Here is a 27,772-nt window from a genome sequence, read left to right as displayed (position 1 = left end):
TAGAAGTCTCACGCCTTACATATTGCAGTGCAAGTTTTCATCTGCAACCTTTTCTACAGTATAATATGGTATAGAAGTTAAACAGGAATAAAGTGCCTTACAAAGACTGGCCAGTGTTTCGATAGGTGGACCTATCTTTGTCATGGGTGGCCTTGCATAACCATTTCACATCTTACAACTACAACTTGTGGACATACAGTTACATTGACTTGCATATCATTTGGGTGCCTTCGTGCTTTCAGTATGTGACTCGCCATGTTTTGGTCTCATTCGTAAATGGTGTGCTGTGATGTCTGGTTGCAGAAACATGTTGTACTGCTTTTGTGGGGGTAAGTAGCTTTTAGAAGTGAGGTGCCTTCTAACAGGTATGTCGTTTTTGTGACGAGGTACATCGTGAGTTGAAGAAATTGCATATTGTTCAAACTTCCTGTAATGTGTCGTTCTGCATTGAAGAGGTGAGCAGTTGCTGAATACGGAATATCGCTGGAGCAGCGTTTCGACAAATTCCTTTATTGTAATCTTGGCTCCAGCGTCATTCTTTCATTGACCATTGTTATTAACGTCAAGCCTACAGCTTCTTGTGAGCTTCTGTCCTACTTGGAGTTCTATGTTCGAAGTATTGACGACTACCTTTTTGGTTGTATTGAAGGTCAACCAATTGTTAAATTTTAACTCTGGGCTATGAGTGGTGCATATTACACTAAGTGACAAGCTTTTGTAGGGCAACTGCTACGAAATTTCGCTTTGGCGATATTGGTGATAAATGAGTAGTATTGTCAAACTTTGATACTATAACGAAAATAGATACAGCCAATTATTGGATATGATGAAGCAAATCTAAAATGAATATTTCTTGCCAATATCAACCATGTAACAAATGCATGCTTTTAACGAATGTTGGATAAAACTAAGCTATTTTTTGTGCAGTATTGTCGGAGCTGCTGGTCAGAGCATTTAAATAGCTCCTAAGCACACGTGCACTTGGTGGTTAGTGAATGTGATGCTAATCCTAAACGTATTGCCTCTGGGATGTTTCAGTGCACCATGGGCGGTGCCCAAATCTCTCAGGTTATCCCGAGGAGCCACGCACTTTAAGCCGCGAGTCAATTCCAGCGAGTGATCATGGCGGCACTTTTTTCTATATTTTTTTTCCTGGTTTGGTATCGAGCATAAACTTTTGCTAGTCTTTCCTGACAGATGCATTGATATTTAAAACTGGAAATTTTGCATCGAAGCTTCTCTAAATCTGCACCATCTCAAACTACGCATTTTACATAGCTCAAAATTTAATTGCAGTTGATCTCTAAAGGAATGCTGAAGACATTTCGGAATTTGAAGATTTATGGTGGATTTGAAGGGCTGCTGCAGTATGATTCAATTTTTCAAGTTATTTCCTCGATTGTTCGGGTAGCAGCGCCACAATCGCCGCTTAATTTTTGTCAAAGCATAACCCTGCCCCCTCGCATGCTGAGTGTAGTGACAAAAGAGCAAGTGCGAGGATGATGTCAACACGGATCACATGAACATGCTGTTCAAATCACGCACCTCACCAATACCCACAATGACGTCATGATCATCTTCATCATCAGAACCTGTTAATGGACTCACAGCATCTCCTGCAGACACTGCTGCTCATTTTTACTAAGTTAAAGTGACTTGCGGTGACTTTTGACCTGTTAAGATATGATTTTCATATTCAGGGGGTCAAAAATTATAATGGATTGAAAGCTCACTTTTTTTTAAAGGTGCTTCAGCTTTCCTTTAAGGAGAAAAACACAGGGTGTAGCAGTATTTGTTGCTTGATGTGTCTTCTCCTCTCTTCCAGACCATTGTCACCACTTTGCTCCATCTGCCACATGAAGCCAAGAGGATGGCTGCATAGGAGTGTGGGAAAAGCCCGAAGACGTCAATGGGGCATGTCACAAGCAACTGCACTTTTCGCTTAGTAGCCTATACATAGCACAGAGTTCGGGCATGTTCTTTGCTGTACGTAAATAATGCCAAGGACAACTTGTGTTTGCATAGGAAGTAGCCAGTAATGCCTTGTCTTGTGCGAAAGAATTTTTTTTTTTTGTAAGAAGTGTGCTTTTCCTTGCCGCTTTCATGGAATCGCAGCACACATATTAATTTCACTCTTGATCGACATGTGCTTTTCCTGCAAATTTGGAAAGCAAAACAAGTTGCTGTGCCTATTTATGCTGTGTTTTGATTGTCACATGTATACCTACCAACTCTCCCAATATTCCCCTGAGGTATACTGAATTCTGGCTTATTTTACAATTTTATTAATTTTATAAATAAATTGTGCTCATGAAATGGTTTACCCGTCCAGTGACCGTATCATTAAGTCTTCTGACTGGGAAAGGACACCACAGGGCTACCTTTTTAGACAAGTTTATTCATACAAGTTCCTGAAGCAGGCAAAATGAGCACCAACAAACTTGTTTTAAAAAATCTGTGATCTAAAAGTAAGTGTTTCCTGTCACTTTGTGCTGTTACAAGTTTGCAGCTTCTTATGTGCTGTGTCTAAGGGTAACACATCGTTATACGAGTGCATGTGTATCCATCAGAAGATGTGTGCGCGGGGTGATCTTTTAAAGAATGCTTTCTTTCCAGTGTTGTGTCTGTGGGATTTTTACAAATCTTAAATTTCACAGGTTGGCAGGTTTGCACCTACCTGCAGGACTGTACAAAATGTTTGCATTCTTCTTTTATTGTTTCCTTTTTGTCTTTCACCTCAACATTGTGTATTGGGGCTGCATGGTTGAGCCAATCATGTTCTGGAAGTCTTCTGTGTGGCACAAATTTTGGCAGACGCATCACTGGTGATTTGAGCATCCTTGCAGTTTGTCTGGAAAACTTACTATACGCCAATTGAAGCTGTTCATTAGTGGAGTGCCATACCTTTCACCGTGTTCACTTCTGCTGGCTTACCAAATTCATGTGCTCTGAGATTGATATCCCCCAAAGGCCATCAGCTGTGGATGTGGCCCTAGTTAATGTACAGTCTGACTGTATTGCACGTCCCCACTTTGGGAATCTCAAGTGTGTTTGAGTCAATATTCATTTCAAGACTAGATCTACTGCAAGATTTAATGTGTGATGCTGAGGTTTCTGCAACCAAGTGCGTGCGGAAAGCACCCAGATGTGTACAGCAGAGAAGCTTGAAAACGTGCTACTACAGAATTGAGCACCTTTTATGCATGTGACATGTCTTGCCTTTCACACTCAGTTGCATTATCGATAAAGAGTCAAAACACTGCAAGGTGTTGTTTACGTGACCGTGTGTGGTTATGACACTGCTTTGTTGTGCATGTAGGTAGCACTACGCTGTAGCATAGCAGCTTAGCATTAACTGTGTGCGAAACTTCGAGCTCTGTGCAAACAGATTTGCTTTGCTTAACTTATGCCGCATCAAAATATGTATTTTTGTTTTCATTTTAAGAGTTTTTCCTTCATGAAGATAACGCCTGGCCAACTGAATTTTAGATCTACTTCATTGGGCCTAACCATTTAGTGTACAGTTGTCAGCTCAACTGCAGCAGCATAGTCAAAACTGTTTGCAACTATTTTGTGTTAACTTTGCCACTTCACTCGTTATTTTCTAGGATGTAGGTGCCTTAGAGATGAACTGAATGAAGCTTTGAGAATTCATCCAGTTAATAGGAAGCTCAGCTTAACAAAGGTGTCTTAAACACTAGTGTTTGTAATTTGTCATGAAACCTGCTAATTTTAGTGAGATTTATTTACCGTAACCACAACTTTGCCTTCTTGGAGTCATAGCGACTTTTTAGTGATGTAAGTAGCCATTAATGTGCCCTAATAAATTTCCTTAAGGAATTTTTCCCAACTGCAGTGCTTTATCAACATTTAGTCTCAAGCGTCTATATGAGCCTTCATTTGTTGCTATTTAGGACCTTATCAGTGAGCCATCTCAGTATGTCAAAGCTGCTTTTCTAAGCAAAGCACACTATTGAGATCTGGTATCATTTTAAAAAACCACAGGTTCTCTCTTTTCATAATCTGACCATTGGCTTGCTATTGCAGGAGGCCATCTAATCCCATAGCTTTAAAAAATAACACGGAAGAGGTCTAGGAACAGTTTCAACATACAGAAATCGAAACAAGTCATCATCATTGCCACTTCATGATTTTTCACCTAAATCGAGTGTTTTGGGATGCAACTGGGTGACCGTGTCCAAAAAAGGTTACCAACACTGCTTGACATGTACTTGTGTAAGAGGAGTGTCATTTACTTAACTGGAAACACAGCAACTTCAACTGGAGAACTTGCAAAGGAATATTTATTAATGTAATGTATTACTTTAGATATCATTTACGAGGCCTTAAGCAAACAGTCATCACTAAGTTTGGCACTTATTGAGAGGCAACAGCAAAACTAGCAACTGGGAGAGTGGGTGGAGACAGGTTCCAGCTTAAAAATGTAGTCCTCCTGTTGATAAAAAGGCCAATCAATGATGGCCAATTAATGTGAACAAACAGTAAACCAGTGAATAGATGCATACACAGCAAAAAAAGTGAATAGAACAAGTACTGGACTTGCAATTAACATTACTGCCCAATATTTCTATTTTCCTCCTGGTTTAATTTATTTGTTTTCTGAAACTCTTCCAATAGTCTATTTGGCTTTGGTGTCCGATTCAGTGGTGAATATCCTTGAGGGTATGTGCAAGTCTTTATCAAAACCTCACTGAATAAATTGTGTCCGGGGGGAAAATTTTTTTATCCAGAAAGCATGTTGTAGACTAGGGGGCTTGCTATACAAGGCCTCTCCTTTCATCTTTTTTTTTTTTTTTGCACATATTCTGCGGCCAGCATTGACATTTTATTTGACATCTTTGACGAAGGTCAGCCTCCCCTCAGTAATTCAAACTCATGCAGTTGCAGATTACCATTTGCAAAGTGATTTGTATAGTGATGTTTACAAAAGTACTGCAACTAGAATTCGAACATGTCAGTGTCACGTTCCAGTTACCAATACAAAAATAACACACCCGACGACATCTCAAGGATGCAATTGTTTATACTCGTAGGATATGCGTAAACGCACAAACTGTATTGCAAGGAGTATGTTGCGAGAACAGACTATGTGAACAGTGAAGATTTATCCTATCCAGCATGGAAAGAAATTTGTGTATGCGTTGTAAAAATTTAAGTTTAACACCCACCTTGACTTAGCATCACCCTACAAAGAGAAATCGCATAAGCAAATTAGTAAAGCAATGAATTTGGCTAATTGGTGTTTATTCATTTTCAGTCTGTCAAACTTGCCCTGTGTTTGTAGCCACAGTCAGTCTCACTATGCGCATCAGAAAATGAAAGCAAATTAGGAAATTATGTACAAGCATACCATAGCTGCTTTCAGCTTTCTTTATAATGGCTTCGTCTGACATTCTTTTCTTTTTATTCTCTTGTGTGTCAAATGATGCTGCCCCTACACTTCTTGGCCAGTGCAGGTCACCCTTGGTGAATAAAGTTAGTTGCGAGTCCAACACTTGTCCTACCCACTTGTTTTGTTCGTGTGAGCTCTGATTTGCTGACGCGAATTCACTGTTTCAACTCACTCCCTATTGGTACCAGGTTAAGTACTTTCTTTGCTCCTGTACCTGTTCTGCAGGTGTTCTTGGCAGCTCTGGTGCACCTCCTCTGGGCTCACACAGGCGCTGGCAGCTGCTGCAATGCAACTTCTGCCCATTTGTGAGCCGCTTCGAGAGCGCCATCCGCCGGCACCAGCTTCGACACACCAAGGAACGGCCGCACCGATGCGAGTTCTGCCCGAAGAGCTTCCAGCGCAGGTCAGCCTTGTGACGCTAGCAAACGGATAGCTTTTGTGAGAGGGAAATATTGTCGTCAAGCTAAGAATAGCACGAAACTACTATGAGAACCACATTATGTGGCCTGCATTTCGAGTTCTTGATTCATTTGCCCTCGCTCTATGGTATAGTCTCAAGTTAGCTGAAATGGTAGAGCAGCCACTCTATGTAGGTGTGGGAGCTGAGCTTTATCCCAGCACAGGAACAAGGTTTTCCTCGGCTGTGGCGATGCTACCGTGGTGCCATTTGTGCTGAAATTTGCTGAGAGGTGAACCCTGCTACGTCCTGCTATCTTTGAGCAAGCTATGAGAAATATGCACCTACCCTGCTCTGAAAGGTTTGCTTGGACTTTCAAGAACAGAAATAAATACTCAAGTGCTATTTCTCTGAAGCATCAGAAGTGGCCTAGACCAGTAGCTACATTAGCTTTGTAGTGGACCAAGCCAAGCCTCCCCAATTAATCCTGGGTTGTGCCACTGTTTCTTCCGGGGGCTGTCATCTATTTTCAATACATTCGAAGCCGTCGTGTGCAGGTTGCTTAGGCAACGGGACAGCGTCGCTATTCAAGCTGGTGACAGGAAGTGACATTGGCGTCAAGCCAGACCCCACACTCCTCTCCTGTATGACCTGTGTAAAATGGTGACCAAAGTTTTCGATGCTGTATGGTGTCTGACTCGATTTTTAAAACAGAACGCACACAATGTCATAGACATGGCAGCTGTGAACAAAATTGCCACGAATAAATTTGTCACCTATCTCATGCTTTTGTTGGTGACATGATTTCAGGGCTTTAAGAATGTCATGTGGCTGCTATAGATTTTGGTCGGCTGTTCACCAAACATCAACTTTCACCGCTGGATGTTGACCAATTGTCCCTGGTTAGGCCTAGCGGCATTGTATGGCTGTGACAAAAATTCACTCAGCTGACATGGTGGCATGAGCAACAAGCTGTCTCGGCACTGGGGCTGTCCATATGGTCGAACTAGTAAACCACCTGAACGATTCAGCATTAGAACACGGGCTAGATTTGCAGCTGGAAGCCAAGATTGGGTCCACGGACAACATGCCAAAACTGTTTGCCAAAGCGCACAAGCCACCTATGCAAGCTACTGTTTGCTTAGATAGCATTAGTTTTATCAAAATTACTGGTACCTTAACTTTAGAGGACTTGTATAACCTGAAGATACTAACAACATTGCAACAGCAATGCGAAAATAAAAGGATCGCCAGTTCCATTTAGCAGGTAATTGAGAGTGCGCCTATACATTAGGTTCTGCTGTATTATCAACTTACCTTTTTTTTTTTCATGGAGTGCTCATTCTTAAAGGATACATTTATGCCAATGAGATCACACTGACAGTTCTCAAAATTCCCGTGACATCTGCACATAGCCTGTCCAGGTTCTGTGCTTCTTTAAGCCACTAAAGTTCTCTTTAAGCACATCGTGGGAGACCATTACTTCATCACAGTCCATAGTGAGGACTGTAATGCAGGGGAAGGGGTGTCATCTTTAGTGTTTGGGTTGAGGTTATGTACCAGTGAGCACTCAGTGCATTTGCATGGCTTGCCCACTGTAGAAACTCTATATAAAGTAATTTGCAATTGCTTTCATAAACCTGCTCCAAAAGTCTATTTTACTGCTCGAAAATTCAATTTTGGCTGTTCCAGAAGCTGCTCAGAAATTGCGCGAGCCAATAGCATCACTGGGACTGTGAAACATTTTTTAGAGTGCAGTTCTTAGGCGCCCAACGTTGAGCGTCGGTGTCCCTTGTAACCGAGTGAACGAGCACAGTGAAGGATGAAAGAGTGGACACAGAGCACAGCAAGGAATGAAAGATGGCGAAAGCGAATAGAGCCCTAGGAGCAAAGCGGAGGGGGAGGGTGCAGCGGAACCATGAAGCGGAAAGCGGAGGAGGGCGGTAGGGTGAAAGCACGAGAAGAAAAGCATAATGCTGCGCGAGGCATGCTCTGCAGCGACGATCGTTACGGCATGGTGCCAGAGTACTATGTGTCGTTTGTTCACTGATGATCTCATTGATAGGGCACACGGCGAGCGCGTCCGATACGATATCATATGGAAACTAAGCGCTGCATGAGCGGAGGTCTGGCTGCAGCGGCTCTTGTGAGACATGCCCATGTGTCACCCATGCACTGCCTCTTGCGATCTCCCTAGCAAGGCAGTCGCACCACAATCCACTCCGTTTGCAACCTGCTACACAAGACAAATTGTCGGCACCAGCCAACATATTACCAAATGAAAACACTCATAGAGCTGTGTTCAAATTTCGCATTAGGGAATATCGTAATCATCGGTGATTATTTTTTTGAGAAACTCGTTTGGGTTTCCTTTGTTGCTTTGTGCAACCTTTGGGGGGATTACAACCTTTCCCTTTCATAAAACATCCTCAGCTTTGTGGATTTTTACGGAACTGATTTGCCCGATTGGTCTTGTGAGAGCTCTCCACTGTGCACCCAATGCTTAGAGCAGAAACGTTTTTGCCTAACAGTGCCTGGGAAGAAGTTGTCTTGCTTGTAGCTTTCTTGTTCGGACAGCCTGCTAAACTCCATTTCAGCTCCTATTTTCTTTAAGTCATCATCATTGTACAGCTTACGTCCACTGCAAGGCGAAAGCCTTTCCCAAAGCTCTCCAGTTACTGCTATCTTACAGCACCGACGTCCAATCCCTATCTGCAAAGGCATGATCTCACTGTGTGGCCTGACCCCACCTGACCCCCATTGACTGGACCCCAAGGAACCCAACGGCATGCGCATGTTATGGAGCTGACAATGCGAGGGCACTGAAGAATGTTGGAGCAAGTTAGGCAAAGTGTCAAGTTTTGTGACAGGGCACAAGTTTTCACAGAGTGACCAGTGTGGCCGGTGTGGTGGAAACTCTGAAAATAATGACGAACGTTGACAGGGGTCTAAGGACTGCACCACGAGTGATGCATTGGAAAATGATTGACACAGTCGTACAGCAAGAGGGGTAGCATGGGACAAAGATCAACTGGGTGACGTTCAAATAAAGAAATGTTCTTACTGGAATGAATTTGAATACTATTTGGACAAAAAAAACTTCGAATTTCATGTAAAATACCAAATAGTAGCTTCAAGTTCAGAACAAAGAGAAATACGAGGGTTGTGTGTAGCCCATTTGTCAAGAAAAGGCTCATATACATTTCTTCAATTCATTCGACACATCTAATGCCTTTAACAAATAGATGTTTGGTCAACTGAAAAGCTTGTAAAAAAGCAACAAGTGACCACATATACCATGACAATGACAATAATGAAACAAAGCAACAAAGGGGTAACTTTCAAATAACACTGCAAGCCTCAGTTATTGCCATCAGGCTGTGCTGTGCCAAGACTGCATGCTGCATGCCTGTGTTTTGCCAGAGATGGCACAGCATGAGCAGCCTGTGTGACGGCGAGTCTGATTTCAAGAAGTTTGACCGTGCTACTGCACACTTCTTCGTGGTCATATTTGCTGTGCATTAACAGCCATGAAGGAAGATGGGTGTGCAGATGCCTGGAAAAATACATCTGCTTTAGCCTTGACGCAAATAATGACAGTTGATTTTGTTTCACTGTATCCGAAGTGATATAACATTATGGGGTGCATGAAATGGGCCCCTGGAAATTTTCACATTGAATTATGCAAGGTGTCTACCAACCGGGAATTCTCAGGGAATTTGAATAGTCTGGAAATACTCAGGGAAAACTCAGAGAACTTGTGCTTCTGTCAGGAAAAATTAGCTGTAATTTTGTTGATAGGGAACGAAAGTCGTGTTTAAGGGACCTGAAACGATTTTGACGATTTTCTACAAACTACTAAGTCGTTAGAGTAGGTCCTTCCGATCATTCATTGACACATCTAAGTGCTTTGCGTAAAGCGTGTAATTTATTATAAGGTTTTAAAAATGGACATCACTGCCAATCGCAGCACACTGCACAGCAAAATTTTAAGCCACCCCTACCCATATGACGCAAATCACCCAATTGATGTTATGTGGGCAAGCTATCCAATTGACTGACCAGGGCACGTGATCGATAATTTTTCCAACTTGGTAAACAAATGATGTTTGCAATAGTTGGAATGCTAGTTAATTTGTTTTTATAAAAAGAAAGTAGCAGAAAGAGAATGCACAAGAACAATTTCTCACTACACTTAAGCAATTCCGGCACACAGCAAGCGTCGTCTGCTTGTGTTACGACGTGCTCCATTTTGGCGAGAGCTCTGCGGTCAGAGTTGGTCCCAGTCTTTTCACGAGTACTATGATTCGACTTTGTTGCTTTGTGGACTGCAAACATAACTGACAATATGTCAAGCTGCGACATCGTGTCCCTCTGCAAGCCAGTCCACGAAGCAGACTGGCTGCAGCGCATCGGACTGCCGCTATCCGATTGGCACCAGGATTTGCGTGATTGCGGCTGTCATTTTACACCGGAACTAATGCAATATCGTTTTGCAAGTCTGGTATTAGGGTAAACGCAAGCGTAACAGAACAGGGCATGGCCGTGTCCCCTTGCGTGTCGTTTCAGGGGATGAACAGAAGCGCAAATGTGAATGGTCTGCACAGTGCAGCCACCTGGTGGCACAGAGCTACCACACACAGTAGCAGTAGCAAAATGTATTCTTCTTTGCTGCTGGTGTAAATTTTTTGCAGAAGTGTAATCGTTAACTCGTTATTTTTGTTAATGTTTAAAATGTTTTACACTTGGTAAGAGAAACATTAGCTCTTTGTTTGACTGGTTAAGCTCTGCGCCAACAAGTGGCTGGACCATGCAGACCGATCAGGTCGTTCACGTACATTTACACTAAAGTTCCTTCATCAGCTTGATATTATGCCTCCACCGTTCTGTCGAAATGTTCAGCTAGTGTGTGGTTATCGGAATATCATACACGTTCGGCGCTGCGACAGAATGCTCGCACCGCAAGCTGCTGCGATAGCTCTCGCTCGGGGTCGATGGCCGAGCGGCTAGCGGAGAGGTTTTGCGCGGGCGGGGGCGGGCTCCAAAACAGCAGGAAGTGGACGAAGTGATGTCGCATTGTGACGCAGAACCAGTGAAGGCGGAGCTTAGCCTTGATCGTTCGGCAAATGAGTTGACGAGGAAAAGCATGGCTGGGGAGGAGGGTAACTTGTAATTGCTTGTAGCTCCATTATTACGTAACGCTACACTTAAATTATGGTGCGAATGTTCTACTTATGCTGTACCCTACGCGTCTACAAAATTTGTCCAAACAGTTTCTGGGGCCCTTTAATGCTGGCTCTAGTAACAGAGGAATCACACCGAATCATCATTGACGCTGTGTCATCGGCTCGAGGAATTTCCAGAGTACAGTTAATGACCGATTTTCCAGACACCGGATTTTTCGGACATGCCTGATAATTTGCACGGCTTCGCGGCACCACCACCCCATAGAGTCAATGTATAAGAACGTCTGAAATTTATGACGCAAGAACACTTCGCCATCCGATAATTGGGACTTTTTGCCTTGACTGCAGGTCCGAAATGGCATTAATCAAAGCCACCACTGCCGCCATTTTGATTATCTCGCCGCCTCGAACCGGCGCTCTCGCACGCAGATCCACTGGTGTCCCTCATCCAAACCAAAATAAACTCTTTAAAGCAGTGAAACCCGACACTGATATGTTGTGTACAGACTGATAGTATGTCAAGACAGTTGAAGTTGACTTTCAAGCTGCTGAGAGAGAATCTTAGTTGTGACAAAATTCAGGCCTCATACCGATGACCTTGCTATCAGTTTATAGAAATAGCTCATATTCGAAAATACTTACTTCTGTATGCACTCCTTTTCATTCATATTTGAAAATGTTCGACTCGATTCGGAATGGGTTTTACATTTCTTTTGAATATGTTATATTCGCTGTGCATTTTAGTAACACCTTCCTTCTGTTTTTTGTTTCAACATGCTTACTAGAGAGTGACAGCTTCGGGCACCATGGTGTCAGCCCGTCTTGACATAAAACAAACTTCTGTCTCTTTCAGGGAATTTCGCAAAGGTGCTCAGGGAAAACCGGGAAAACTCAGGGAATTTGGAAATATCAACTTGGTAGACACCCTGATTACAACACAAGAAGCAAATTTGACCTACCGAGATCTTGGAAAACAAACATCTTAACATGTGTCTGCTTTAACAGTACTACATGCTTTCCTTTCATAAAGCATTTATAGGTCACTGTTTCAAACTTTTAAATGTGTGCCCACCAACTTATTCCTTAGCACCTCGTTGCTTTTTTTCACTGCTTAGGTTCAGTGTGACTGCTTGGTCATGGTAGTCTTATTTGCTGCTACTCCTGTTTACTCAACTTTTCTCCCTTGATTATCTTTTGAAGGTATCAGCTGACTCAGCACATGACTATCCGCCACGGCACCAAGCCCCTACCCGTACCCAGGCAAAAGATGCAAGACTTCAGTGGCCACATGGCCTCGCTCGACCCTGCGGACAATTCGTCTCAATTTCAAGTGGACATGGGTGCGGACCTGTTTCCATTCTAAGTGGAAGTCTGGGATCTAAGCATGGCTTGAAGTGTTACAAGTCTTCCGCGGTTGCATAAAGCCAGTGCCATCCTTCAGCTGATGACCTGAGACTTTGTACATTTCATGTACATTTGACTCTTTGTGCGATGCTAACTGTTCAACATTCAGTAGGCTCCTTTTAAGCATAACACAGACGGAATGGAAAAAGTGTTTAGTTTGTCCAGAGCTTTGTTCAAGTTGAGGGCATAATAGCTTGAAACACTCGTTTATTTTTAGTGCCGAAGGGGGCATAAAAGGGAATAATTGTGTTCTGCTTCAATTCTGGCAGCTTATTTCACATATGCATGCATGTCACAAAAGGAAGTCAGGAAAACACTGCAGCCACTGTGCTTAAAGTGCAACACTGCAATTTTAGCTACCTTTGTTTCAAGTTGATGCACTACTGTATTATGCACCAAGTGACATCTGTCTGCATAATCATCATGATGACTAATCCTTCTCCTCACTCTTGCTTGCGACTTCTTTGCAATTAACAAGCTCAATGACTTCTGTTTCCATGGCAAGCATATATTATTTGGGCAGTTGCTATTTGATTGTATGAAACAGAATATGCAACAGGATGCACGCAATTGTTAATAACCTGAAAAAAGTGAATGCCAAAGAGGAGTTGGACGAAACAGAGTTCCTTGAGCCTTTGGCGTTAACCTTCCCTCATGGTTCGTAGATGGCTGCTGTTTTATACGTAGTGTAACTTCCAGCAAAGATCCCAGTTATTTCGGTATCAGGTACAAAGTTCACAAAAAGTGCCTATATGTAGTCAACTGAAATCAGCGCCCAGGTTCTCTTTCGATCTGTTCAAGCAAACTGCATTTAAATGCAGTTCACTGTGTGCAGTGAGGTAGTGTACTGCTGTGCAGAAATACATTTCATAAAATGTTACTGTATCTGTTTCGGTTATTTCTTCTGCAGCATGTTGTGGTGGCAAGGTGTTACGTTCAAATGAAATAATTTTGAAAGCCCTTGTTCTGATGTCTCTTTTGTGTCTTGCCCTTGTGTGGTACGTGTTTGCACCCATTAAAATCAGTCTTTGCTACAATGCACTAACGATTGTTACAATGTATTCTCATAATGAAAAGAAACAGACGCAGTCAAACATAACAGTGAACACGATTGAATTAAAATCTCTTCTAAGAATTGACGCAGGCTGCAGAACACATTGAAGACGAAGAGGCGGACAGGGCATGTGTTTCTCGCAACTAAATTTGGTTCTATAGCATGGATCATTCATGGGTGCTCTCCAGTCTACATTGTGCATTGTTGAAAACCAGAGCATTGGATAGAAACTTTAGCTCCATTTTGAAGGCGTAGCAATAACAATGCGATTCTAGTTCAACTTCGGAGCGAAAAAAAAACAATTCAAACTAGCTTGAACCAGTTTGTTTGTTTGCATAACCTAAATAGTTCAAGAAAACTGCTTAAATTTATTTTGTACAATAACTTGACGGTATCCAGCAACACGAGCGGATTCAAAAGTATGTGCTCTGTTCTGGATGCAAGTACTAGTTACAAGAAAAAAAAAGGACATTCTAGAAGCACACTTCGGAAACAGTGTACAGTGAAAGCTCGTTAATTCGAACTTCAATAATTCGAATTTATGGATAATTCAAACTGTACGATTTGGTCCGGCCAAGCTCCACAGAAGTCTATGTATAAAGAAGTCCGTTAATTCGAACACGAGAAGGCTCCCTCACGGATAATTCAAACTACGCTCGCCTGGCACATGGCCAGAGAAACGCGCCTACTGCCTACACACAAGGCTGTATTGCCTCCGAAACGGAGAGAACGGCGAGAGAAGGCAAAATCGGAAAAAAATCTAACCGACGCGGGGTCAGCCAGAAGGCAGCGGCGGCTGCCGCCTCTCCGTTCTACGTAACCTCCGAGACTTCTTGCCAGCTGCGAATCTCGGAGGCTTGGCAAATCTTGTACAGCTGCTAATGCTGTGCGGAGATGGCACGGCAAGCGCCAAAACACAGCGAATCAAGTACGTCGCAGCTGCGCTTGCAATCAAGAACCAACGAATCAGGGCCTTCGCCACCTTCACATGTTCAGCGTCTTTGTCTCGGCAGTCTTCATCGGTTGTGCACCTCTGTTTTCAGCTCAGGAGGCATCAGCCGTCGCGATTCATTGTGATGGTGTTAAGCCTCGGCTAACGTTCGTTTCATTGGACATCGGTGGTGTGGCACAGTCGGACCCAGAGCTTCGCCAAATTTCTGACATGCCCTACTGCTTCCAAATCGCAGTGTACTGTTGCTCTCCTTCACTTTCGTTAGTTCGAACTTTCGTTAATTCGAACTGAAGCGGCTTCCCTTTGCGGTTCGAATTAAAGAGCTTTTACTGTATATCATTCCTATTGCAACTACTTCAGTTTAAATATCTAAAATCAACACGACTGCCGAACTAAGAAGCACATCATTTTGGCTATTATTCAGGGCGTCCCAGATAACTTTAGCCAGTGTTTAAAAGTATGCAAATGCCATATAGCTAGACAGAAACAAGGTAATGTTTGCCATTGCTTGGAGATATTCTAGTATTTTTTAGAATTTCGCCTAATTAGATAGTCTTAATTAATCAGTTTCTCAAATATAGTTAGATTGAGAGTGTCAATGAGAAAATTGTAGAGTGACATGAAAAACTCCCGGTTTCTGTTGCTCAATATGTGCTTCATATAAGTTTTTCTGTGTGTGAAAGAAGCCCGCAAATGTACGCAAAATTGCTGCATGGCTGGCCGTTCGAGACAGTTTGTATTCTTTAGTAAGGTGGACCTTGTGAAGGCCTATCACCAAATCACCGTTGAGCCTGCCGATATCCCGAAGACGGCCATTACTACACCTTTCAGCCTGTTTGAATGTATGCGCATGCCCTGTGGGCTTCGCAACGCAGCTCAAACATTCCAAAGACTCGTTGCCGAGGTAACGCGTGGACTCCGGGCTGTATTTGCCTACATCAAACCTTACCTCATTGCAAGGTTCAATCCACAAGAACATGAGCGTCACCTCCGTGAACGCCTTCAACAATTTGGCTTGGTTGTCAACCCCCCAGGAATGTATCTTTGGGTCTTCTGAGCTCAAGTTCCTGGGTTACCAGATCTCTGTGCTGGGAGTTTGTCAGTTGCCCTCCCCACATCCAGGCCATGCAAGAGTTCCCAGCACCCACTACCTACGCTAGCTGCGCAAGTTCCTGGGCCTTGTGAATTTCTCCCAACGCTTTATTCCGAACTGCACGGAGCTTCTGCACCCATTGACTGACCTCTGCATGATCAAGGACTCCTCATTGGCAATTTCCTGGTCTCCCAAAGCTCAAGCTGCTTTCCGAGCTTCTAAGCAAGCCGTCGCCATATCGGTGCTTCTCATCCACCCGAGAACTAACGCGCCCATTCGCGTCGTGGTGGATGCTTCCAGTGTAGCCATTGGCGCAGTTCAGCAGCAGCAAATCGAATCCGAATGTTGTCCACTGGGCTTCTCTTGGAACCAAATTAGCACTTGGGAAGCCTGGCAAAAAACAAACAAAAAATATGTCAGCTCTAACCTGCCGAGACTCGCTACAGCGTTTTTGGCTGCGAACTTCTTGCTATCTACTCAACCATTCACCGCATCCGGCGCTTCTTGGAGGGTCAGCCATTTTATGTTCTAACGAATCATAAGCCTCTGGTATATGTCTTCAGTAAAAGCTCCTCCAAGTATGTCGCACGTTAACTTCGTCAACTGGCCTATATATTGGACTTCACTATGGATATCCAGCACATCAAAGGCACCGAAAACGAGGCAGCTGATGCACTCGCCCATATCACCTCCCTCGGCACTCTACACCAATTGTGGACTAGGAACGTCTAGCTCAGACGCAGATACGTAGAAGACCCTGAGCTGCAAGCGCTGCGTGACCGTCCCTGTTCCCTCCATCTACAACTCGTTCTTCACCCGTATGTGCCTGGTTCACTCCGGTGTGACATATCAGTGGCTGCATCTTGCCATTCATTCCAGCTGCCTTCCGTAGTGCGGTGTTCTAAACTCTTCACGGCATCTGCCATCCCAGCATCCGAGCCACGGAGCGCCTCGTTACACAGCACAATGTCTAGCCAAACATTAACAATGATGTTCGCCAGTGGACACGTTTGTGCATCGGGTGCCAGACCGACAAAGTGACCCACCACAAGAAGACTCCCACGCACTCTTTCTTGCCACCTGGCTGTCGTTTGGACCACGTCATCTTGATTTGGTTGGACCACTTCCTCCCTCTTGACGACTTCCAGTACGTTCTAATAATGATTAATGAATAATGATTAATAATAATAATAATGAATAATGCCCCAGCCGTTCCAGTACCTTCAATGCCTACAGGACTGCATTCAGCAACTGCGCCCCGCCCGCCTAGATCTCCGGACCACAGCGTCTTTGTGCATCCGGACCTAGCGCCTTCGACCCTCGTTTTTTCTCAGACGAGACACTGTAATGCCCGGAGCCTGGAACGTGCAGCCAGAGCCTGGAACCTTGTTGAGAAGGAACCTTGTTGAGAAGGAAGGATAGTGACGCGGTCGCAGGGAGTCTGCCGGACCGCGTCACTATACTTGCTTTGGTAGAGTCGGTGCGCTGACGCTGGCATGGCTAGGCTCAGTCGTCTGGCATCACCAGTTAGTGGGATGGGTTCGATCGTCCGGGTCACCAATGTGTAGGAAGGCGGCGCGAAGAGGTAGCCCCCGTAGACACGGTTTATTTAGGCCGGCCAGCCATGGGCGCCGCGGAATCTCGGGAGCGACCTACACCGCTGCCGTTCAGGACGAGCGCGCTAGCGTGTTCTATTCTCGCGCCACCTGCACGCGAGCCCTCTTCTTCGCCGGCTTTGGATGCGATAGTCGCGCCGCTGCAGGTCGCGAATCGAATGGTCGGGAAGAGGTAGTCTCATTAGACTGGCTCATACCTCGAGACGCCTCCTACGGAGCTCCCCGCTGATGTCGCCGGCGTGTCCGCGGATCTGCATGTAACCAAGACAGTAACGTCTCCACTTCATCGATGGCTACATTTCGCCGTTCCGCCTGGGCGGGGGGCCCTGTAGCGCCCACCGACGCCGCTACGCGGAACGCTAAAGGTCGGCGCTCGCGATCGTCACTGCAAAATATGAGGAAAAGAAAGTTGGGCGGCGCGGGCTCGCGGCGCAAGCACGGGACGCGCTAGTCCATTCTAAGAGCTTGCTACGCTGGTTCTCTGGTTCTGCCGCTCCGCTGCAACCCCTGGGCTCGCGACAAAGTCGTACCCACTACAGGCTCATACCCCCATAAATGCGGCCCACGTGATAAGTTTTTGCACACGGACATCGCAAAACGCTGGAAGCTTGCCTAAGACAGCTCCGTTGTAATTTTGCAGGCGAACAACCATCCGCCCCAGGGGTCAATCATGGAGCACATCGTCACATTCACCTCTTGGAGCGAGCACGTTTGCTCCAGAACGCGGTAGGGCCCATGATACTTAGCGACAAGTGAAGAGGCCGGACGTAATCACAGTCTACCTAAGCCGAGTTACAACCACGAAAAAATGCGTATTGAAAGGCAATCATGTAGGACGGGATCGCTGCTGCCACTGGTCCTCGGTAGAAAAAAAAATCCGCCTCCATTCCACCGTGTGCCAGTGGATCCAAGTCACGCACGCGAATGCCATGCGCAAGTGAAGCATACGTCTTCATTGTTTCAGGCGCTGAGCCGTGCTCCCGCATGGGTTGCATGGTTGCACATTGCCAGGGCTAAGGCCACTTGCTCCACCACCTTGGGGTCGCGTGTGCGTAACGTGGCGGCGTTTAATGTCCGTTACGAGGACGAGACCGCTACCGCGGCGAAGGCTCGGTTGCATCGGTAGGTGGCGGCGTCTACGAAAGCGACGTCGTCCGCTTTCTTGTTTGTGCGCTTGAGGAATGCGGTGGCACGGGCTAGGCGCCTGCCACGATTGTGTTCCCTATGTACGTTTCGCGGAATGGGTGCGATCGTGATCAGGTCGCGGAGCTCGCGGGGAGCCGGCGTAAACTCCGGTGGATCCTGGGTGTTCGGTGGGAAGTAGCCGAGCTCGCGCAAAATGTGACGGCCGGTCTTGGTCATCGTCAGTCGTGCCATCTGCGTTCTCTCCTGATCCTCAGCGATCTCTTCGAGCGTATTGTGCACCCTGTAGGAGTTGAGGAGGACTTAGGGGTGAAAACTTGGGAGGTTTATTTACATTATTTCACGTGAGTGTCGATTAACAGTCTTAGAGTCATTACGGGCCGGCAGCAACTCGGACGCTGCGGCCCGTCGCAAGAAGCTCGAGAGAGATAAATCAAGGAATGCTCTCAGAATCATCTAGGAATGCTCTCGGTCTTCGTCTTTTAAGCCCTTCGGTGTCTTGGTGACACGTCACGTTCGGCCTATGGGCGAGCCCGCTCAGATGACGCCATTTTCGGCCAATGGTAGGCGCCTGTGCGATGGAGTCACACTCGGCGAAGAGAGTCGCTCCTTGGTCCCCCTGCGGTCTTGCCTTGCTGACTTGCAATGCGCCGTCACCGTAGAGGATAGGGGGCGACGCCGCCAGGTTGTCACGGCGCATTACAGCCGTCTTTCTTCGGGACCCACTTTACCCGCAACAGTGCCAGGACGGAAGAGTCCCTTCCCCTCACTTTCGGGAAGAGCCAAGCAGTGAATAGCTCCACCGGCTGCACATGAAGTGGGGTCCGCCAACTTGTTTGCACGTGTCGTGCCTCAGGAATGTGGCATCCGTGCTTCTGGGGCGCTATAACGTAAAACTATTCCAAACTTTTCTATTCCAATTCTGCTATCAGCCCTCCACGATTGGTCAAAAACTTTTTTCGACCACCCCCCCTTCACCTGTCTGTCACGCGACGTCACGAAAACCGCGATAGCTCCCCATCTGATAGGATGTGTACACACTGCTTATGCATGATTTGACAGAAAAAAGAAAAACAGTTATTTCTGATTCGACCCCTTTTCGTCATTAGCCTTCGGCTATTGGTAAAACGTTTTCGGGCTGCACCCACTTCACCTGCCTGTCACGCGACGTCACAAAACCGCAAGAACTCACCGCGTCAAAGTGACGTGTACGCGATAAAGATGCATTAATGTGCAGAACAAAACTGAATTTTCTTCGGAATAGCCGCAGGCTGCCCCGTTCCGAAAGGAATAAAAGATGGCTGCCACCGATCGCTCAGACGCTGGCTACTCGCACCTGCCGTAGAGCATGGGTGTATTTGCGTATAATAAAACTGCTTGCGTGGCCGTGTAACGTTTTCGAGCACTTTCGGCATGTTTACCACCTCATTCTGCCAACTCTTCTCTGCTGAGGGTCCGTTTTAGCGTCACTCTTGAGCTTCCGTTGCAGGCCGCCGATTTTCGAGCAGCCACCACAACCTAAGTAAGGGAAAGCCAACCAATCGCAGACGCCGGCACCACCCTCTTCACCCGGTTATCGATTTTCAGTGCAGTGACTCGGCCCCATCGAATCCCTCTCCACTTGAGCGTCCTCCTCGCCTCTTGTCAGCCAATTAGATACGACAAGCCGCTCAGTGTAGGCAATGTTATTCTGTTTTCAAGCAAACAAAAGTAACCTCCTCTGAACGAGGGGAGCGTTTGATTGGTCTGTTCAGACAACCCTGCGGGTGACCGCCCGGTGCTTGCGTTGGTGGTTAGGCAAATTTGACGTCAGGAGATTGGAATAGAAACATTGAAATAGTTTTACGTTATAGGGCCCCTGCTCTCCTTAATTAGCTGGGGTGCGATTCGATGTGGTCTGGGGAACTCGAAGTAGGGCTCAGGAAATGGTCCCATATCTAACAACCCCGAGCTCGAGGACTCGATACGTCGGCGTGGTGATCGGGAGCCCTAGGGCCCGTTTCACTACCTTTCGGATGAGTGTATTGAGCTTGTCACGCTACGATTGTTTCCACTTGTGTATTGCTGCGACGTAGGTAAAGTGACACAGGACGAATGCGTGTACGAGACGCGGCAGATTGTCTTCTTTGAGGTCGTGGTGACGGTTGGCCACTCTGCGTACGAGTCGTATTGCGTTGTCCGTCTTTGTCGTCAGCGTGTGGATCGTTTGGATGTTTGATCCACCCGCCTCGATAATCATTCCCGGTACACGGATGGAGTCGACTCTGGGAATTGGGTGACCGTCTCTGGTGCGGACGGTGATGTTGCGCTCGGTCGGAGGTTTCCATTCCTTGGGCATTTTGCCTTGTCGTTCTGGGCAGTACAACAACAGTTCCGATTTGGCGAAGGAGTACTTGAGGCCCGTGTGGTCGAGGTAGGACTCGGCGGTTTCGACTGCCTCCTGCAGAGCAGATTCGATAAAGTCGTCCGACCCGGCGGAGCACCAGATGGTGATGTCGTCCGCGTATACCGTATGCTTGAGGCCATGTATCTTCGAGAGCCGTTCGGAGAACCCAATCATCACCAGGTTGAACAGCGTCGGCAAGAGGACGGAGTCCTGGGGGGTTTCACGCTGTCCGAGCTCGACTTCTTCCGACGTGCGGTATCCAGCACGGAGCACGGCCTTGCGACGGGTTAGGAAGGAGCGGACGAACTCGTAGAACCGGCGCCCGAGCCCTAGGTCTGCGATCGCCTTAAGTACTGTCGAATGCTCGATGTTGTCGAACGCCTTCTCCAGGTCGAGGCCGAGTATGGCGCGGGTGCCCCAAGTGGCCCCGGTGTCTGTGGTCTTGTTTCTCAGGAGAAGCATCGTATTGTGCGGCGGAACCCGGGTCAGAAGCCGATCACATGGTGTGTGAAACAGTCCTCGTCTTCGAGATACCGGCCGATTCTATTGAGTACGACATGCTCGGCCACCTTACCCACGCACGACGTGAGCGAGATGGGGCGAAGGTTATCGACGCCAGGCGCCTTGCCCGGTTTTGGAATGAGGGTCGTCTGGGCCAGTTTCCAGGCTTCAAGTAACTCGCCCCGCCCCCACAAGTCATTGATGGCGCCCGTGAGGTACACGACCGAGGAGTCGTCTAAGTTTTGCAGGAGCTTGTTGGTTATGCCATCGGGGCCCGGGGTGGAACGGCCGTTTAGTTCGTGGAGGGCCCGACGTACCTCTTCGGCGGAAAATTCGGCGTCGAGGAGGGTGTTGTCGGTACCTGTGTAATTGGGATGTAGGGTCGGCAGGCCTGTGGGTATCGGCAGGCACTTATGCACAAGGGTCTTGACGTCATCCAGCGAAGCGGTGCCTTTGGCTTGGTGAAGGACTTTCGTGAGCGAGTGGCGCTGGTTCGTGCGGGTGTTGGTGTTGTCGAGCAGGTGTTTGGGGAGGTTCCACGTCTTCCCGTTGCTGACCTGTCTGTCGACCGAGTTACACACCTCATCCCATTGCTGTTTGGATAGGGTGCTGCAGTGTTCCATTATGGACTTGTTCAGTTCTGCAATGCGTTTGCGGAGCCTGCGGTTCAGACGCTGGCTCTTCCATCGTTTCAGTAGAGACTGTTTGGCCTCGACCAAGTGGGCGAGGCGGCTGTCCATCTTCTCGGTGGGCATATCCGTGCTGAATGTTTTCGTGGCCTTATCGACGTCGGCCTTTAGCTGAGCCGTCCACGTCTCGAGGTTCGTGGCAGTGTCGGGAGGGAGTCGTGAGGCGCGAGTCTTACGAAAGAGGTCCCAGTCGACCCACGTGTACGACTTCGGCTTCCTGACGATGGTGGATAAGTGCACGGCCAGTTTGAGATGGTCGCCGCCAAGATCCTCCGCGAGCATCGGCTGTGTTCTTCACGAAGCAGAGATCCGGAGTGGTGTCTCTGTGCGTGGACGTGCCGGTGCGGATAGGGAACATGTTGTCTGTCACGAGGGTGAGATCTAGGTCGTTCGCATGCTGCCACAGCGCGGTACCCTTGAGGGTGTCATACACGTAAGCCCAGGTGCGATGCGCAGCGTTAAAGTCGCCAGCTATCACGATGGGGTTTGAGCCTGCAAGACGCATGGCTCTCGAATAGGCGTCGGAAACGTTGACTCTTTTGTCTGGGGCTGCTGTACACCTTGAGGATGTACACACTTTGTCGGGACGCGTCACTAGGGAGAATCTCCGTCATGACGTTGTCCACCTCGAACGTGCCGAGGTCATGCGCGAAGCAGGTGAGCTTTTTAGAGACTAGCGTGGCGGTACCACTTCCTCCCGCGAGGCCTGGTAACCACAGGTAACCGGTGAACGCGGCAGTGTGTGTGAGAGTCTTGCGGTAGACTTACTTGGGGCTTGGCGTCGTGGCTGCGTAGGTTTTGCTGCAGGGAGGTTTTCCGCGCAGTGAAATTCTTGCAGTTCCACTGCCGGATGCGGAACGCTTCATCTCGCCTGGCCATCTTGATGCTTGTAGGGGTTGGTCCCGGCGCCTGAGGGCTGGAAGGGGGCTGCGTGTGCGGGTGGGTTGGGCGTGGTGTGTTGTAGCGAGGCCGGCTTACCAGTAGCAATAGCGGGGACTACGACGTTTAACCGATTACCGTGGGCCGTGAGGGTGGGCTGTACGCGGGTCATATGCTCTCCGAGAAAGCGGAGGCTCTCTTTAATTGCCGACAGCGTACTTTTAATCTCTTCTATCTTGGGTTTCTGTTCTGGTAGGGCGCGAGTGACGGCGCGTTTCTTGGGCGCGCTCTCGCCGTCGGCGCTACCAGCGCTAACAGGTTACGGTGGTGGTGACGGGGCTACTGCCTTGGCGGCGTTCTCGGCGGCGGGTATAATGGCTGCGCGCGCGCTCCTGTCGTTTTGTAGTTCGGCAATCGCGGCCGTAAGTTTGAGGATTGTCTCTTTCACTGCGGCCTTTTCGCGTTTGAGTAACGCTATCTGGGATGTGTTAGTGACTGTAACGTGCTCTGGGAGTGAGCCCGACTCTACCTGTGATGTGGTGTCGTTTCTTCCTCCCCGGACGACGTCCGTCCAGGTGAGGGTGCCTCGTTTCTTGTTGCTCGTTGGTGGTGCCGGCGAGCTTGACAATCGTTGACAGGAGGGCCCGGAGCGGGATCCAGAACGGGAGCCGGAACGGGACCAGGGCCCTGACTTGGAGCGAGAAACGGAGTGGTCCCGAGATGCGCCACGCGGCGCACCTCGGGACCGGAGCCGCTCCAGGCGGGCAACGACCCCCCTGGAGCAGCTCCGGGATTGGCCCCTGGATCTGGACTGGGATCGTTTGTCAGCGGCCCGGGCACCTCCAGGGAGGTGCGGGTAGTCTTCGATGGTACCGATGGCGGACTTGGGCATTGTAGTACAGTCGTCGCCGTTCCTCGTCGACCGTGCTCTCGCCGTCGTCGTACCACGTATGGAATGTGGCAGCGTTCCTTGCAGGCTTTGTCGGCGGTAAGATGGGGCCATCGCATAGCCTACATTTGGATGCTCAGTGGTGCTCCTGAGTGGGGTTTGGGGCACCACAGCCTCGGCAGATAACGTCCCCGGGGTTTGGGCACACGTCCGCACAGTGGCCGAGCCGACCGCAGGCGTAACATAAATTGACCTGCCTGTGGTATAGCCTGCAATGCATGAGAACCGATCCGTACCCTGTCAGAAATGGTCGGTATAACACCGCTTCCTTACGGGTCAAGCCCGGAAGCGGTGGCGTCATAGTGCTTCTCTCTAGTTTGTACCACTTCACAGTTTCGTTGTAGGAGGTCATTCCGTCCTTGGTTTCCCACCACCACGACGGGTCCACCGCAGTAGCAGCGGCACGGTTGGTTAGTCCTCGCGCCGCCGCGTTCGCCGTCTCGTGGTTTACGTTGCCGCGATCCGACACATCTCTGCCCACGTGCGCCGGAAACCACTTTATCACCACACACCTATTTTCACTCGTGAGATTGACCGCACGCAACACACGCGCGGCTTCACCACACATCACTGCCGTCCTTGAATCACAGAGCACAGTCGTGCCCTCGGGGTCGGCGATGGCCAGGGCAACGGTCACCTCTTCGGCTCGATGCGCCTCTTAAGTCCGCACACTCGCCGCAGTTTTCGTTGCACCGGTCGATGCCCCGACGACTGCTGCGGCGAATGCCTTTCTGTCATCTGGATACTCTGCCGCGTCCCCAAATACGGCAGTCCTGTCTTTGGCATGGAGATCGATGAGCGCCTTGGCCCTCGCCGCCCGCCGATATTCGTGCTCTTTGTACGTGCTTGTATTGGCACGTATTGCATTTTACGAACTCTAGCCGGAGAGTTTGCAAGACGGATCAACTAGGGACGAATTCTGAACAATAATTTCGAGATATTAATTCCTGAACTTTGTGGAGAAAAGCATTGGCGTTCCAGTTAATTTTGTACGTTAATACATAAAACGATGTTTTGATGTCGCATATGTCGAAGTGGTGTCATCCAGAAAATTCTCTTAAAGTGGATATACTTTGCGTTCTTACCAGCTACAATTTGTTAATTGCAATATGCGTCATAAGGTGCTTAGTTAAACACCTAATTATTTATATTCGGTCATTAGTATGCATTTCAATTTTTCGTGCAAGTAACAAAGAAGCTTGAGAACAAACTAAGGACCGCGTAAAGAGCGATGGAACGAAGATTGCTAGGCATAACGTTAAGAGACAGAAAGAGGGTGGTTTGGATCAGAGAGCTAACGGGTATAACCGATATCCTAATTGACATTAAGAAAAAAAAATGGAGCTAGCCAGGTCATGTAATGCGCCGGTTAGATAACCGTTGGACCATTATGGTTACAGAATGGGTACCAAGAGAAGGGAAACGCAGTTGAGGACGGCGGAAAACAACGTGGAGCGACGAAATTAGGAAATTCGCGGGCGCTAGTTGGATTTGGTTGGCGCAGGACAGGTATAATTGGAGTTCGTTGGGAGATGCCTTCGTCCTACAGTGGACATAAAACAGGCTGCTGCTGCTGCTGCTGCTGCTGCTGCTGATGATGATGATGGTGATGATGATGATACTGATGATGATGATGATATTGATGATGATGATGATGATGATATTGATGATGATGATGAATGTCCACCTGTTCAAGTGCACCAGCTCAAGGGCTAGAATTGTGCAGAAACACCCAGTATATACCGTGCGGTTGCAGCGTGACCGCACTTCTCGCGAGAAAGTTAACACGTGCAAGCCGCGCTTTGACTACTGCGGAAAAGAAGTACACAATCACCGAACAGGTGTCCCTGGCTGATGTATGGTGGGAGCAGAAATTTTCCCCATACCACCACGCTCGGCATTCACGGTTGTTACCGATCACCATGCCTTATGTTCGCTATCAACGATAAAAAACGTATCAGGGCGCCTTGACCGCTAGATCCTCAGATTGCATGCATACGACTTCGATGGCGTTTGTAAGTGCGGTAGGAAGCACCAAGACACCGGTGTTTTTCCCTGCTGCCCACTGCGGCCATGTTTGGATCACGTTACATCACCTTGTCAACATGGCCGCGCGGACGTCGAGTCGTCAGTGTTACCTGTTGTTTCCCTGACCCAGTTGCCATTCAGCTGCCTTTCTGTGCTTTCCGGTCACCAGCGCACTGATGTTTGTTGCTACGGCATCATGGATCGTCCCACTGGTGTTTCAATCGCACCAACAGCAGGCTTTGAAGACAGCTCAAAGTTTTCAAATTAGAGGATGGTCTTCTATATCGCCACATTTTCACCCGGAGGGCCATCGATGGGTTGACCTTTCTCCGCGCGCTCTGCGTGCTCAAGTTTTCTGGCCTTCTCACGATGACCCGACGTCTGGTCACTTGGGCTACTACAAAATCCGTGAGTGAATACGCAGCCGATTCTTCTGGCCAGGTATTTATTCTAGCATAGCTCGATACGTCGCCTCGTGCACTCTTTACCAACGCCGCAAGCAACCTACCACTGCACCCGCCGGGACAATGCAACCACCACTTTGTGCAGCCAACCACTTTGCTTTCGTCGGCATTGACCTTTACGGCCCTCTCCGGCCCTCTCCATAGCGGTCGTCGCCGCCAACCGTCTTGAGCGGCACTGCGCTTTTCTTCGCACGCTTTCACCATTCCCTTCTCCTCCGCTTTCCGCCTCATGCTATCACTGCAACCTCCTTCTCCACTTTCCTCGCGCCCTCTTCGCTCTCGCCGCTTCTTTTCATCCCTCGCTGCGCTCTGCGTTTGCTCGCTTACGCCGTGAATGCCGGCGCGGATGCCTATGAGCTGCGCTCTAAAAAGTAGAAAGGAAATTATGTACGGTAGCACAAATAGCGGTGCCTTGGTATTCGAGACTCTAGCTGGCTGCCTAAGGACAAAACATCATCATCATCACCCTATTTTATGTCCACTGCAGATCGAAGAATCTCCAAATACCCCTGTCCTGCGCCTACAGATTCCAACTTGCGCCTGCAAATAGCCCAATTTCTCCCCCCGCTTAGTTTTCTGCTGTCCTCGACTGCGCTTCCCTTCTCTTACCACCCATTCCGTAACTGTAATGGTACACCGCTTATCTACCCTACGCATTACGTGGCCTGCCCAACTCCATTTTTTTCGCCTAATGTCAATTAGAATATCGGCTATTCCCGTTTACTCTCTGATACACACCGCTCTCTTCCTGTCTCTTAACGTTAAGCCTAACATTCCTCGTTTCATCGTTCTTTTCGCGGTCCCTAACTTGTTCTCGAGCTTCTTTATCAACCTCCAAGTTTCTGCCCCATATATGTTAGCACCGGTAGAATGCATTGATTGTACACGTTTCTTTTCAGTGATAGTGGTAAGCATCCAGTCAGGATCTCTCGACGCCTCCCGTATGCACAACAACCCATTTTTATTCTGTAAGTTTCCTTCTCGTGATCAGGGTCCCACGTGAGTAATTGGCCTAGGTAAACGCACGCCTTCACAGACTCTAAAGGCTAATTGGCTATCATAAATTCTTGCTCTCTTGCCAGGCTATTGAGCATTATCTTTGTCTTCTGCATGTTAATCTTCAAGCACACTACCGGAACGATATCACCAAATACCGGAGCAAATATTCGCGACAGAATGGCACACGTGTCTGCAGGCCCGAAAGTCTGGTGACAACTCGGCGCATCCTAATGGAATGCGCGGGTAATCAGCCAGCGAGACTTGTAGGTATAACGTAAGCCTTCCACAAGAGCTGGGATTCAAAGCCGATGTAAGCATCAACTGGTGAGCAGTCAAGATAAGCAAGACACGTTTAGACTATCGGTGGGGAAAAATGGAAGGTATTCATAGGGCCGGATCCGTTATAAGTATATTTAACTGCACAATTAAAGTCTATACGTATAGAAATTTTGAGCACAGACATATAGGCACAATGCTAGATTGATAAGCATGTAGAGATCACCTGATAAGCTCAAGCTGGTTAGATGAATAATTGTCAACACAGTTTCAAACGCAATGTCAATAAATTATTGTCATCATCATCATCATTGGGGCGCAGGGGAGCTCGGTCGGAGTAGGA

The 27,772-nt window shown here is 47.8% G+C and overlaps 1 protein-coding gene across 1 annotated transcript in view; it reads left to right on the top strand.

The window, feature by feature from the left end:
* LOC139057620 (uncharacterized) overlaps positions 1–13,365 on the top strand; it is a 54,781-nt gene extending 41,416 nt beyond the window's left edge. The window contains exons 4-6 of the mRNA XM_070536169.1: positions 1,826–1,914; positions 5,639–5,816; positions 12,197–13,365. Coding sequence (XP_070392270.1) covers positions 1,826–1,914; positions 5,639–5,816; positions 12,197–12,359 — 430 coding nt within the window. The 3' untranslated portion in view covers positions 12,360–13,365. The remainder of the gene's footprint in view (positions 1–1,825; positions 1,915–5,638; positions 5,817–12,196) is intronic.
* Positions 13,366–27,772: the final 14,407 nt, after the last annotated feature.

Source organism: Dermacentor albipictus, chromosome 3 (assembly GCF_038994185.2).
Source record: "Dermacentor albipictus isolate Rhodes 1998 colony chromosome 3, USDA_Dalb.pri_finalv2, whole genome shotgun sequence".
Taxonomy (NCBI): Eukaryota; Metazoa; Arthropoda; class Arachnida; order Ixodida; family Ixodidae; genus Dermacentor; species Dermacentor albipictus.
Note: the sequence above shows the minus strand (reverse complement) of the source record. Positions and strands in the feature narration are given on the sequence as shown.